Source organism: Chaetodon auriga, chromosome 23 (genome assembly GCF_051107435.1).
Source record: "Chaetodon auriga isolate fChaAug3 chromosome 23, fChaAug3.hap1, whole genome shotgun sequence".
In the NCBI taxonomy this organism is placed as follows: domain Eukaryota; kingdom Metazoa; phylum Chordata; class Actinopteri; order Chaetodontiformes; family Chaetodontidae; genus Chaetodon; species Chaetodon auriga.
The window spans coordinates 15,526,646-15,540,554 of NC_135096.1; the positions used below are offsets into that span (position 1 = coordinate 15,526,646).

Consider the following 13,909-nt stretch of genomic DNA (forward strand, 5'->3'; position numbering starts at 1 on the left):
ACGGGTCTTTTGCTTTGTATGAAGTGACTGTTCAGCCTTCAAATAATGTGACACTTGATATTATTTCTATTTTGTTTACACCATATTACAAAATATCTGCAGAGCATTGGCTGCAGAGTGTTACCGACCAACAACACTGAAACATCCTGCAGGGACTTGAATGTTTGTCGTGAATAAGCACTGCCAAACTATTCCTTCATCGAATGTAATTTGTTTTAACTGTCAGTCTTTGGAAACGTTTCTTTTTTGCTTGATGTATGTGTTTTGAATGGTTTGGCAATGTCTCCTTGAAATGAACTGAAGTGAGTGCAGAGCACACTATAGACTGCAGAGTACCAGACCTCCAACACTGCCATGTGGGATTCCTCTCCTTAACGTTCACCAGCCTACACCTTCCAAAAAGGAGCCAAAGTGTTCCCAATAGGAAAAGACACTAGACTGCTTAGATAAAAAAAAAAAAAAAAAAAAAAAAAGACTGAAAAGATAAGTAATTTCAACTTCACATCACGTTTCTGTGTTCCAGTGGTTGACCTCCAGAGTCACAATAAAAAGACTTGCACAGGTGGATCAGGTGAACCTCTGGGATGTGGTTGTATCAACACGTTTTAGTTCAACAAGTGACACTTGAAAAGAGCAGGTTGTGCATGCTGAGTGCTCGGACACGAATTCAACGGACAAATCGGCGTCAGTGTTGCACTGAACAGCGTAAAGAACGTAATGAGAATGGAAAAAAGCTGTTATCTTAGAGCCCTGGATTCAACACGACATCACCTCCCGGCCATGCAAACTGTGACTTGAGAGATCGGGCTCAGGTGTAGCCCACAGTCTGTTAGCCTGGCCACAACTCTATTTTTTATAGGAGAACACTTTTCCCGTTACATATTTATTTTGTCTAAGGTTCAAGGTTAATTCTGAGATGTGCAAGTAATGACATCTGGTTCAAAGCTGTATTTTTTACTGTAAAATAAATGTAGAGTGACATTTTTCAATTGTAATGACATTTTGTCAAGTCAGGACGACTGAGGACCTGAAGGAATTCAAACGTAGTGTTAAGACTATCGAGATGACCACGTTAACTTGCTATGAGGATCTATGAGGGCAGCCGCTAGATGCAAGCTCTCGCGTTTTGAGGTAAGCTCTGAATTTGATGTATAATCACGCCCACTTTCAGGTTGTGTTATCTTTCTAAATCAGTATTCGTTTATTAATACTTTTTTTTTTATTTTTATTTTTATTGTTAATAGAAATGCATTGGTTTAAAACTTTCATTTTGAGATTTGATACCAGTGTTTGAAGACCTAAAACAAAATTAGAGCAGCTGTCCAATAGCTGGTCAAAGACCTTCTCATAAGCCTGATATACAAAATAAAAGAGATCTGTTTTATTATGAATGGTTGAAATGTCTCAAGCTGTTTTAAATTTGTTGAAAGTTTTCAACAGCTCTTCTCATGTGATTGCCTTATTCACAATAATAGTACACTTAAGGCAGCTGACGATTAAAAGAAATACAAATAATTTCTGCATGTCACATAATATACGTGTTCCTAAAGAAAAGACATCGGCTTAAGCATGTATGTTACGGAGTCTCAATCATCTCGATCTTTGAAATGGTACAATATTAACATTGTAAGTCTATTAAATAACCAGCTTTTATTTCATTTTCTATTTCTTTCAGCTCGCATACTCTTTTGTCCATCAGTGCTGTTTTACAGTGCTAATGTATTGAACTACGCGAGGTACGAACAGAAGGAACCTACTCGTCCGTTTGTTGTTGACGAACATTATATAAAACGGACCGTTTTCCTTTACCCACAATCCTCTGCTTTAGGTCCGTCCTTCCGACTTCCGCCTCAACTACGAGCCGAGGTGAGTATTTTTTTCGGAAATTATATTTCTGCAATCTAACGCCATCCTGCGATTTTAAATTCGCAATTGACCACAGATTTTGTCAAACTATACAAAGTAGCTTTGCATCGTCTTTTATATGAGGTTTTTGATGTGATTGAACGTCTTAAAATGCAGTTAAGAGCGATGAACGGTAGCATTGACTCGCCCGGGATGGCTTCATATTGCCCTAGTGTTTCGTGGTCGCATTTCCACCGAGCTAGACTGTTGTACTGTAACGTAGCTAGCAAATAACCTAAAACACTGGCGGTAGAATAAGTTAGTGTTTTAATGTAAGCGCTATTTATCTCACCCCTTTAGCTTGCAGGTTAGCCTTAGGTTAATAATGTTACAGCGAGCCGTCTTTACGCTAACGTCAGATTAGCTAGGCTAAAATTGCCGGTTAAGGTACGGAAAAACAAACTATTCTCATTGAAATAGCTAAATTCACATTGTTTTTTCCAAGGCTCTGGCGGATATGTAAAGTTAAAACAGCCATTCTCAAGTAGTAATGTAATATTGCGTTTGTTGTTTCTAGATGGCCCCAACCAAGAAAGGAGAGAAAAAGAAGGGGCGTTCAGCCATCAACGAGGTCGTGACCAGAGAGTACACCATCAATGTCCACAAGCGCATCCATGGAATGTAAGTACTGCAAGGACACAGAAGGCTCTTACGTTTAATGTAGAGACATCAGTGCAGAAGAGTTAGTGTTAATTGTATAGGCTGTCAGCTAAACTCATATCTGGTTATTCTTGCTGTTTCCTACTCATATTTACTCCAAAACATCTTTCAAGGAATAGCACACATGCCTTATGTGGGCATGTGATAGTGGTATTAGTTTTCAATGGTTAGCAGTGCTGCAAGTGTAGCTGGTAATCCCTACCATACCTGGAGTAGTCAGAGACAATATGAAAGAAAAAAACTCAACTGTGCACAAAATACTTTCTAATCGTGGAGCCGGTTAATGCTGTATGATTAATGGTGTTGCCTCCTTGAAGTGGTTTCAAGAGGAGGGCTCCACGCGCCATCAAGGAGATCCGCAAGTTCGCCATGAAGGAGATGGGAACTCCTGATGTCCGCATTGACACTCGCCTCAACAAGGCAGTGTGGAGCAAGGGTGTCAGGTGAGATGATGCACTGTCACTGCTCAAGTCAGAGCATTTTGTGATAGACATGTTTATTTCATCAAACCAAAGTAATGGCTGCCCACAATAATAAACTGCACACTGTCCTGCTTGTGTTGTAGACATTACATGGTTTTTACAGGATCTATGACATGGCATAGTAATGCAAAATGCATTTTTGAGTGATGGTCATTGCTTAAACTTCCATATATAGTGAATTTTTCTTTTTGTGCACCATTTAAGGTGCAGAATCAAGTGTACAGCAGTGGCTGTCAGTCAAATTCATTGAATTTGAGAAGTGTGATATGGCTATATCATTGTCTTTGCATATGAAACGCAAACATGTGGTCTAAGAAATTCTGCCCTCAGTTTTTATGAGACACAACAAAAAAAAAAGTACAGTTTGTTCACAAAACTACACCTTTGTAGTTTGTACCAAATCATTCTATTTACTTTTTACACTTAGAAATGTTTTATCAGTTGCTTGCATTGAGTGACGACGCCAACCGTCATGTTGTGTGTGTTGTGCAGGAACGTGCCGTACAGGATACGCGTACGGCTGTCCAGGAAGCGTAATGAGGACGAGGACTCTCCCAACAAACTGTACACCCTGGTCACATACGTTCCTGTCACCACATGCAAAGGTAAATATGCTGCTAACTGGTTTTGGCTTTCATCTACTGAAGCACTGGACACATTTGAGAATTTTTTTTCCCCTCTTTTTTTTCCCAACAGGTCTGCAGACAGTCAATGTTGATGAAAACTAAATTTGTCCCCTCTGCGAGTGGAATAAATGAAATAAAAGGACCTCTTGTTTTGCGTCTTTATTCCTGTTTCTGTGTTTAACTGAATGTCTTTTTGGGATGTGCCTTGAGTTTTGATCTGTGGTTTTAATGATTTCAGAGGAATGTACATGGGAATAATGCTCTCAGTAGTGATAATAACCCTTAAAAATTGTTTAGAGATGTTAGAAATGAACTCCTTATCCTGCCAACATATTGTTCAAAATGACATGCTTGTCTAGAAGAGTATTGTTTCAGGGATGCAGACAGATCTTGTCCCTTTCTTCAGCAAAGAGATATTGTTTGCGTTTTAGTATGTCCTCTTGAACAGTGATGGTTTTGAACACAAATGAGATGGTAACCTTGCCAGGTAATTGACTAGCAGCATCCGAAGGAGCAGGAGATTAACTGTACTCATTTCATCTATTGAAATTATTACAATTACATAATGTAAGGGTAGGATCTATTAAGCATATTTATGGGCAAAGTAATTCAGTGCTATTCTAATGATTTTGTGCAGACAAGTACTGTGTGTCTGCCATGTATATGGACTATATCCTAGTAAAATCACAATGTTTTCAGTCTGAATCTGGCTGTGGGTTTTACTGTGCATGGAGCAGCTTTATGGTTTGTCTGTAGATGGTATCGCCACACTGGACTGAACCACAGTCAGATTAGAACGGCTGTATGCAGACGGCGTTATGGTGGATGTGGGCCGTGAACGTGCGTTGCCGCTGTGCGGTCGCTAGTGGGCGCTGCTTTTCTATGTGCTGTCGGATGTTGTGAGGAACAGGGACGCAGCAGGCGAGACGTGATGGCATCGTCCAACATTTTGTCCACAGTTTCCGCAGCTGTGAAGTAGCTGTAACTCAACAAGAAGGTAAGACACAACGCTGCTGTGGCTTTCTGTCGGTTTTACTATGTTGAATTAACCTCGCCGAGAAAGACTAGCGCGGTTCAAGTTGTCTTCGTGTCGGCTCACTGTCTGGGAGGGACAGGTGTGGCTAGCTGGTTTGCTAACTAACTGACCAGCTAGCTAGCTTAAATACAGTTAACGGTAGTTACGGTATTTAGATAAGCTAATGCTAGTCGTTGGTAGCTATCCATGTAAAGTACAAATGTTAGCTTTTGGCTATGTGCGTTATCAATTTAGTAGCTAATTTAGAAGACCACTCCAGCTAACTCATGTACGAACTTGTCACGCAGATAACGTTTGGCGTTTAAGTATAACGTTAGCCTGGATAATATGTGTCGTGTATAATCAACACGTTAGTAGCACAAATAGTGTTGTCAACAGATAATTAAGCTAACGGCTAGCTAGTCTCGTGCTGTTTTCAGTCAGCTGATTGTCTTTATGTCCAGGTGGGAGCGCCGCTCAGTGTTTCCATGGCCGTCGGCTGATGGGCGAAGCGATGCGGCACCACTGGCTGCTCCTTGGGGCTTGCGGCTGGGTGCTGCTCATCCTGATGTTTGTCAGCAGGTTCATCAGCTTCAGAGCTGTAGATGGTAAGATGTCGTCTCCTATGTTGATTACTACAGACGGCCAGTTACAGGGGTAAATATGACCATATTATGTATGTATATATTACTATGTGTGTTCAGACTATGGAGAGAGGGTTGGTGGTCAGAGTTGGACAGTACCAGGCACCAAGGTGGTTAAACCCCTTCCTGTTTCCAGCCCAGAAAAACCAGCTCCAAAGCCATCTGATCAGGTGACTAAAGTTGCTTATCATTAACTGGACTCAATCACAGACTAAAGGCAAAACATAGAAATTGTTTACTTTCTCTGCAGTGACACAGTCATACTTAAAAGCAAAGCTATCCATCACATTAGTTGTGTGTGTGTGTGTGTGTGTGTGTGTGTGTGTGTGTTAGCCCTCAGCAGCTGTGCCCACAGCAGCAGATTGGCAGTCAGTCGCTGAGAGGCGAATCGAGTTGCTCTCGACTGTATGTAAGAACAGCAGCCTCAGGAATTTGACTCACGTCTCCATCAGCAAGTTTGTCCTGGACCGCATCTTTGTCTGCGACAAACACAAGATCCTGTTCTGCCAGACGCCTAAAGTGGGCAACACGCAATGGAAGAAGGTCCTCATTGTGCTCAATGGTAAGCATGGCTTCAATGGCAGGAATAACAATGCACATGTTTGCTCTTATGATGTGAATGAGTGTTAAAAATCTGTGCAATTAGCTGTGCACACACGGGCAAAGCGTGACAGTAATGGCAACGATTTCCTGAAAATGAAATGAATCCTTTGTAATGCATGATGCTGTATATTCACTGTGACTCATGGTGTTTTTGTTTAATGAGTTAATTTAGCTGATGACCATGTTCTTATCATTGGCAGGAGCGTTCTCCACCGTGGAGGAGATTCCAGAAAACCTTGTTCATGACCACGAGAAGAACGGCCTCCCCCGTCTCTCTTCACTCACACCACAGGAGATTTCTCACAGGTTGGTTAAGACCTACTGTAATAAATGCAGACTGGTATACTGTGGATGGATGACAAATGCTGCTCGAGCGTCAGCTTTTAGCTCACTGTATGATCCATTGCAAGGCAAACTTTTTGTCCTTCACACCCGTTTTCTCATAAACCTTTGTGTGCCCCAACAGATTAAACACTTACTTTAAGTTTTTCATCGTGAGAGATCCGTTTGAGCGCCTGATTTCTGCATTCAAGGACAAGTTTGTGAAGAACCCACGCTTTGAGCCTTGGTACAAGCATGACATCGCTCCAGCCATCATCCGTAAGTACCGCAAGAGCCACCGATACAGCGACCTTGCCGCCTCTGGCCTGCACTTTGAAGACTTTGTCCGTTACTTGGGTGATATCGAAGGGCGTCACCGCATGGACCGGCAGTTCGGTGAGCACATTATCCACTGGGTGACTTATGCAGACTTGTGTGCACCATGTGAAATACACTACAGCGTGGTGGGCCACCATGAGACACTGGAGCAAGACGCCCCGTACATCCTCAAAGCAGCAGGCATCGACCAGCTGGTGTCCTACCCAGCCATTCCTCCAGGCATCACCCGCTACAACAGGACCAAGGTGGAGCGCTACTTCTCAGGCATCAGCAAGCGGGACATCAGGCGTCTCTACGCACGTTATCAGGGTGACTTCCACCTATTTGGTTACCCGAGCCCAGACTTTCTACTGAACTAAAATGATTAACACTGACTCAAAGACATGTTTTCATAGAAAATCCTCACAACATCTTCGGCTTACTGGGACAGAGGTGTATCGTAGCTGACTGACAGACCTAGAAGGCTGGTATGCAGTAGATTGCACGCCGTAACGTATTTGCAGTGACTGAAAAGTTCATATATTTAACAGGTTTTATGGAAAAAGGAGCTGTGAGCGTGCTGTCAGCGGATCTGTCAGGTCTGGATACACTGAAGAGCGTCGCATAGTGAGATTCAGCAGTCGAATACAGGTACACATCCAATGGAGACACATTTGTTATCTTATATTTAATGTTAATTATCCTCGTACGTCAAAGAGGTGTGCTCTGTAATGCCAGGGATACAGGCCCGTTACCCTGTAATGTAGCTATTTTACTGCACTGTATGGATCACTGGTTACAATGATTGATCCTGTCGAGGAACGTTGTGGACAATGCTACGCGTTTTGACATGTTGTGTCTTTTCTGTACTTCTTGCCGTCATGCTAGACGTAGGCGAAGATATCAGGGATGCTCAAATTTGTGGACGAGGAGAATGACCGGCAAGAATATAACACGAGCCGATTGGACGTTAATATTTTTCATTGATGTTTCTATGAGCTGCAAATTAGCGTTAACTTTCTACATTTTTTTTACCATTGTTTTTTGCTTTGTTCAAGGTATGCTGATGTCTCGTAGGACAGTAAATTACTCTTCGACTATCGTGAAATAGCATCAAAATGGTCCAAAAACAATGACTCACGCTGACACAAAGGCCTCGGTCCTGCCCTGATCCACACTGTAGACATTGTTCCAGTTGTTCCGCCTTAACTTAAACTGACAAAAGGTATCAAATGCTTTTGACTCCATGTATTCAGCTCGAACTGCGCTGGGACATTGAAGGAAATTGGCACTGGATTTTAAAGGATCATTTTTCTATCAGAAGTGTACTGTGTAAATGTTCTTAACATGACTTGCAACTCAACATTTGTATTACATGTTGCTATTTATAATATTAACCTGCTGACTGGTGGCGCCATCAGTACCTCGGTTGTTAGACGGTACTGCCTCTCTGCAACCACCTGGTGACCTTTTGGACAGGTGGTCATGATCAAGGACAACACTAGTTAGTAATAAAGTTCCATGTGAAATGAAAGAATGTGCTCTTACGTCGCTGCTTTCTGGTAGTTGTGAGTCTTCCTTCTTTGCGAAAAGGGCAAATGGATGTGAGCTCTGAGAACGGGCAGGGCGTATGCCATCATGTCTGGATGTGGTCACCCAAAACGTGTACGGTGTATGCCACTGCAATGATATCAAGTATCCACAAGGTGGCGGTAAACTTCAAAATTTGGCTTCATCGTTAAAAAGCCAAAAACCCTGTTCAACCCAAGCATAAATGTCACCACACAGGACTGTTGAATTAACATCTGAACCACAGGAAAAAGGGCAACATAATGACCCCGTAGCCACATGCCAGCAACAACCATTACAGGACAGTGTGACATGGAACAGGATTTACATTATCAGTGTGAACCGTGCAAGCTTACCTTACGGCAGATGGATTTAAGTTGATTTACGGAGCTTAAGCGTTAGTTAAGTGTCTCAAGTATTACACTGAGTGCCCTGAATTAAGACTTTGTACTTGTGTGTGTGTCTCCCCACCGCCGGGTGACTTCCCTCATCCTGTCGGACTGGTTCGTCCTGCCCCGTCGTTTGAATGTTGAGCTGGAGTTTGTTTAACCAAAACATCAGCTCTGTCTGTTTGAAAGTTTGATAGTGGAGTGGTGATAAATAACTGACACGCTGCAGCTGAACGTTTCAGTCCTCTGTTGATGGGACTGCACTAGAATATCGTGTATTTATACTTTATGTAGCTATATACACGATATTCAGTGCAGAGGTTAACCTGGATCAGTGAGGTGACTGATACTCAGAAGTAGCACCTTTCAGGCCTTTAACAATTCAGTATCCTTGACGTGGATTTGCCTGATGGGAAACTGAGGCTGCAGCTCAGGCAGACCGCCTGCTTGCGCTGAGCTCTAACCAATTTGACATTAGTGAGGAGGTAATTATCAGAAATCTTCACAGAGCGTGACCCTGGATCACTGACAAGACACTCAAATGAAAAACATGTTGGCATCCATTTTTATTATTTGGCCGTGCAGCATGTCACCATTTGAAGAGGGGAGACAGTGAAGCCGCTCATAGCCTATGAAAAGTCAGCATAATGCATTTGGCTTGAGTGATGATGAAATTAAGTGATTTTATTTGTTCCTCGTGTCCCATCCTGCTCCCCAGACTCCACTGTGGGAACCGCTGCACTAACCTACCCAGCATCACTCCCGGGATTGCTCACTTGCCACACCCATGATTACCAATATTGACACTGAAGTCGAACATGCGCATGTCAGTGAGGATGCTGTGCAGTGGGCGGGTGGGGGGGTCCGCTCCCGTCTGCCTCTATTTATCTCACCTGCCCTCCTGCCTGTGTGAATTGTGTATATACCAACACGCAGGTCGGTACAGACCTCAGAAGGTGAGTCTGTGTGGGTAGAGCAGTTCAGATCATCTCGGGATCCATGCTTGATGCAATGAGGCCCAGCCCTTTTCTTTCTGTGTGAAGCCGACCGGCTTCCTGTGTTTGTGCGGTTCTCAATCAAAGCTGCGGCAAGTCAGACAAGAGCAGGCAGGACCACGGCGGAAATGAGGCTGCTGGACTTTCAACATAAAATATAGTTTGAAGGAAAATGTGACTTGTGGGTAAAAAAAACAAAGAACAACGTAGTAAGACACAATCTATGCGTGGAAAGCAGGTGAATTGCATGAGTCTTGATGACTTATCCCAACACGTGTATATTGATTTTTAGACATTTTCACCTTACAAGTTAAGTTGCTTTTTGCTTATCCATGATAATGGCTGTCACTGAGCAATGTGAGGGATAGAGTAACTACATTCATTCATGTTGACAATGTACTATACATTTAAGTACTGTATGTAAGTAAAATTTAGAGGTACTTGTGCTATTTTCAACTTACATGCTACTAGATTTCAGAGAGAAATATTGCCAATATTTATTCCACAACGTTTATTTGAGAGCTTTAATTACCTATTGATTGAGAGACACAGGTGTGTCAATCAATTATGATCATCTTCTCTAGATTGAACTAAATTAACTCAAATAAGCCCCACCTTTACGAGCTACAACATGAAAATGATGCTCACACGTTAATGCGTCATTGAATGTACTTTAAAGTACAAATCACTCTCAAATGGACTATTCTGCATACTGACTACTTTTATTGTTGACAGCCTGATTTGTGCACTGTACTTTAAATGTCATTTTGCAGGACTTTTACTTCTAATAAAAATGTTTACCCTGTTGTATTACTGTCTCTACTGAAGTTAAAGATGTCCACCACTGGGTAACGAAAGAACACGTAGATAGGACATGGCTTTGCGCTTCAATTACTAGATCTCGGTGTTTTTTGTTTGTTTTGTGGAAAACGGTCAATCAGTCATGAGTGAAGCTTTTATGCTGAAACTCCTCGCCGGAAGTCGGCGTTTCCAGTCCGTCTTGACACCAGTGGCACGAGCTGGGAGAGAGCGGACAGGGAGCCCGCTGCTGCCACCTCAACATGGAGTAGCGAGATCCCAACGTTTGCTGCTAAGAAGCGGACCCCACAGAGAGGAATACGCTACGGCCTCTGGGATTTCTCCAAGTCCCCGCCAATGCTACAGCGGCAGTCATTTTTTTGTTGACGCGAAAGAAAGCTCGGCTTTTGTTTGAAAGATGGCGAACGACTCTCCAGCTAAAAGTCTAGTAGACATAGACTTGGCTTCGTTGCGGGTGAGTGCTGCCGAACCGAGCTCATGTTGTTGTTGTTTCCTCCTTTTAGCCGTTTTTGCTACCTTTTATCTCACATCGCTCGATAAAACACACGTCCTTTAGCTTGACTAGCGTTAGCAAGTTTTAACCTGCTCTCCGCTGTCCCTCCTCGGCAGAGCTGAAGTATTGAAAATGACCGCTGAGCCGTAGCGAGGTGTTGCCAGTGTCTGGTTTTCCTTTGTTCGAGATGCATTTGGCATGTAGGCTAGACCAGGGCGCAACAGCTGGCTCACACCGGACAATGCTGTGTGGAAAAGAAAAATATGAACCCTGCTTTTCATCTGCACTGAATCGTCTTTCTGTCTTTTGCTTTTCAGGATCCAGCTGGGATATTTGAATTGGTGGAGGTAGTTGGAAATGGCACCTATGGACAAGTATACAAGGTTGGTTGGAGGCGCAGTGCATGGCCTGTCCTGTTTTCCCTGTCTATGTTTTTTTTCCCCTTATCAAGCTCAGGAACAAAGGAAATGACAATTAAAAAAAAAAAAAAAACCTTTCAGATGTTGCAATCACACCTCATCACTATGTTAGTTTCTAGCAATGGTGGCTTGTTTTGGTATCAGTCTGATCAGAGTCTGGAGGTGTTCTGCTTAATCCAGCTGGGAGATTGTGTGTGTATGTATGTATGCGTGTGTGTGTGTGTGTGTGTGTGTAAAGAGTGAATCAGACAGTCTACAGTCTGATGCATCACCCATCTTACATCACCTGCCTGACTGAAAAGTAGGTGAGGAGGCAAGGATGGAGAAACAATATGTCATAATCCGGCTGGTCCGTCCCTGCAGCTCATTCCTTTTGCTTTCACAAAAACCTGATTTCATATCCTGTTTAAATCAGGACTTTTCCAGTTCAGTGGATGGGAATCCCACATCTCTGGGCCATCTGCTCACGGTGTCACATTTCTCTGTTGAAAATGAACATTGCGGCTGTCGAGAGACGGCGAGCGCTCGCGTACAACTGGAAGATGTGGTCAGTCTGTGTAAAGGAGGCATGGCCTTGGGTTGGAGACACATCCGCCTGAGACTAATGTTGCAGTGGGTCTCCTTGTGTTGTTGTTGCTGCAGCTAGCTAGTCAGTGCAGGCTCCATTTTGTTGTCTGCTGCTGCACTCCTTAATGACATTTAACCACATACCTATAAGATAAGCAGACTCTACTTTGCCGTGGCACAGCCTCTTAATAGGCGAGCCAAAAAAAAACATCAATTTGCTTCTGCGCTAAGAAGTAAGCTAAGCTGGGTGTTTAATTCTGACAGCCCACAGTGCTCCAGTGACCTGCATTCAATCCCCTAGTGCAGTGAACTTCCAGGATCCCTCCTCCCCGCCTCCCCCACCACCACCAAAAACTCAGAGCAAACCCATCTGTGCGCATGTGATGGCCTCACCTGAAACCAGCCCTGTGCTGCGTAGCAAGAAGCAGTGGATTTGGAAGTGTGATGCTCGCATGCTATCTTCCCACCAGATGGTTTTGAGCTGGCCGTATGGGACGGAGAATTACTGCTTCTCCCTCTTTTTTTGTCCCTTTTAATCTCTCGCTCCATTCACTGTCCAATGCTAATTCTATTTGCGAGCGCCGCTGTGCGGGAATGGAGCTCGTACAAGAGAGGGCCTGTCAGATTAGCCTGCAGTTGACACAAAGTCGTGGTCGCGAACAGCCTGCGTGAGATAAGCCAAACTGTCCAGCGTGAATTGTAGCTTCGTGTCGGCCAGCGCTGCCGCTGCAGCCTCCTTTCGATCAGCCGTCGATCAGGGCATTGACTGTCATGTTAACCAGTTGAATGAGCATGTGGCCTGTGAGCATGTGCAGTGTGGTGGTGGAGGAGGGAGGGGGGGTGGCTGCAACTGGTAGAAGAGCAGCTGTCCAGTTCCAGACAGAACCTGCCCACCACTCTCACAAAGCCGAGCTTGTCTCCTCACTCTTTGGGTCTCTCAGTCCGTCAGTCAGTTGGATCCACAGAAAGGAGGAGGTTGTCTGCGGGGTTTCAAACGCCAACCGACTGAATAATCCCAACAGCCCCCCAGCTGAAAACAGGGTGGAGTTACTTCTCCCTCTGAGGCCTTTTCTGCTTTGTCAAGCACTTGGTCACAGACTGCAAGGCCCTTTTAGATCACACAATGCGAGCGAGCTTCTGCACGCTTTGATTTGTGTTGACTTTTAATTCCTTTGAGTCTTTTCCCTTTGGCTTATAGGGAGTAGACTGTCTGATCTTAACAAATTATTGAATTTAAAGCGAGTTTTCAAGTGTAGTTTTTGCATTTGCTAATAAGGTGATCATAGTTAACCTCAGATCAGAACCTACTCATGCATCTCTGCTGTATTGCACGACTTGCAGCTCTACCCAGAAAATTAAAGAACCAAGCTGTCCTTTAAGACTCTAAGAAGCCATGTCAAGGTTCTCGTGGCCATGCTGCGCTATTGGCTCTCCAGCTGCACTCTCTGCCAAGAGGGCAGCCGTTGCCCCTGGAGAGGTGCCAGACTACAGCTGAAAACACAGCACAGCAGATTCTGACTGACGGCCATCGTGAAAATTACGTTATGGCTAAATAGCCCTTTTTGTAAATTACTTAATTTTGCTTTGGCCGGTCGGCTGATCGGAATAGAAGCCAGGATCTATGCAGTTAGAGTACACTCGTGTACTGTCTTGAAACCGAGGTCGTAAAAAGAATTTGTTGCAGCTTATACTTTTTTAACCACATTATTTAGATTTTTTACCTGTGAAATGTGATTGCAGGGTTGCGTTTTTGCAATGAGAACCAAACTTAATCCCTTGCATTGCATCTATAAACCGGTGGATGATCCATGTCGAAACGCTGGCCCCCATCTTTGCCGTAACGAAGTACTCACGGGACGCATTACAGTGTATAAGTTTGCCACACACAGTCGGCCTCGCGTCATTAGTTATTGGAAGACAATGCTTTTATGTCCACGCTCTTTGAAAGCACGGCTCTTCCACTGCACAAAGAGCTTCTCTCCCAGTTTCTCTCCCTCCTTCGCTCTTTATCAGCTGGCACTGAACCAGCTGGCTCTGCACACTCTCTCAGGTGCCTCACCCTGGATATAGGAATTTAAGAAAGA

The 13,909-nt window shown here is 43.8% G+C and overlaps 3 protein-coding genes across 9 annotated transcripts in view; all 3 read left to right on the top strand.

The window, feature by feature from the left end:
* Positions 1-1,794: 1,794 nt before the first annotated feature.
* On the top strand, positions 1,795-3,815 carry rpl31 (ribosomal protein L31). The gene is made up of 5 exons (XM_076723075.1): positions 1,795-1,866; positions 2,423-2,526; positions 2,883-3,008; positions 3,540-3,652; positions 3,744-3,815. The coding sequence occupies exons 2-5, from the start codon at positions 2,423-2,425 to the stop codon at positions 3,773-3,775; spliced, it is 375 nt and encodes a 124-aa protein (XP_076579190.1). The 5' UTR covers positions 1,795-1,866; the 3' UTR covers positions 3,776-3,815.
* Positions 3,816-4,556: 741 nt separating this feature from the next.
* Positions 4,557-8,105, top strand: chst10 (carbohydrate sulfotransferase 10). Its single transcript, XM_076723076.1, has 6 exons — positions 4,557-4,670; positions 5,153-5,296; positions 5,393-5,502; positions 5,666-5,894; positions 6,136-6,241; positions 6,402-8,105. The coding sequence occupies exons 2-6, from the start codon at positions 5,191-5,193 to the stop codon at positions 6,952-6,954; spliced, it is 1,104 nt and encodes a 367-aa protein (XP_076579191.1). The 5' UTR covers positions 4,557-4,670; positions 5,153-5,190; the 3' UTR covers positions 6,955-8,105.
* A 2,424-nt stretch (positions 8,106-10,529) lies between these two features.
* Positions 10,530-13,909, top strand: part of LOC143315735 (mitogen-activated protein kinase kinase kinase kinase 4-like) — a 31,913-nt gene continuing 28,533 nt past the window's right edge. For all 7 annotated transcript variants that reach the window (XM_076723085.1, XM_076723088.1, XM_076723086.1 and 4 more), the window contains exons 1-2: positions 10,530-10,800; positions 11,157-11,222. In XM_076723085.1, coding sequence (XP_076579200.1) covers positions 10,744-10,800; positions 11,157-11,222 — 123 coding nt within the window. In that variant the 5' untranslated portion in view covers positions 10,530-10,743. The remainder of the gene's footprint in view (positions 10,801-11,156; positions 11,223-13,909) is intronic.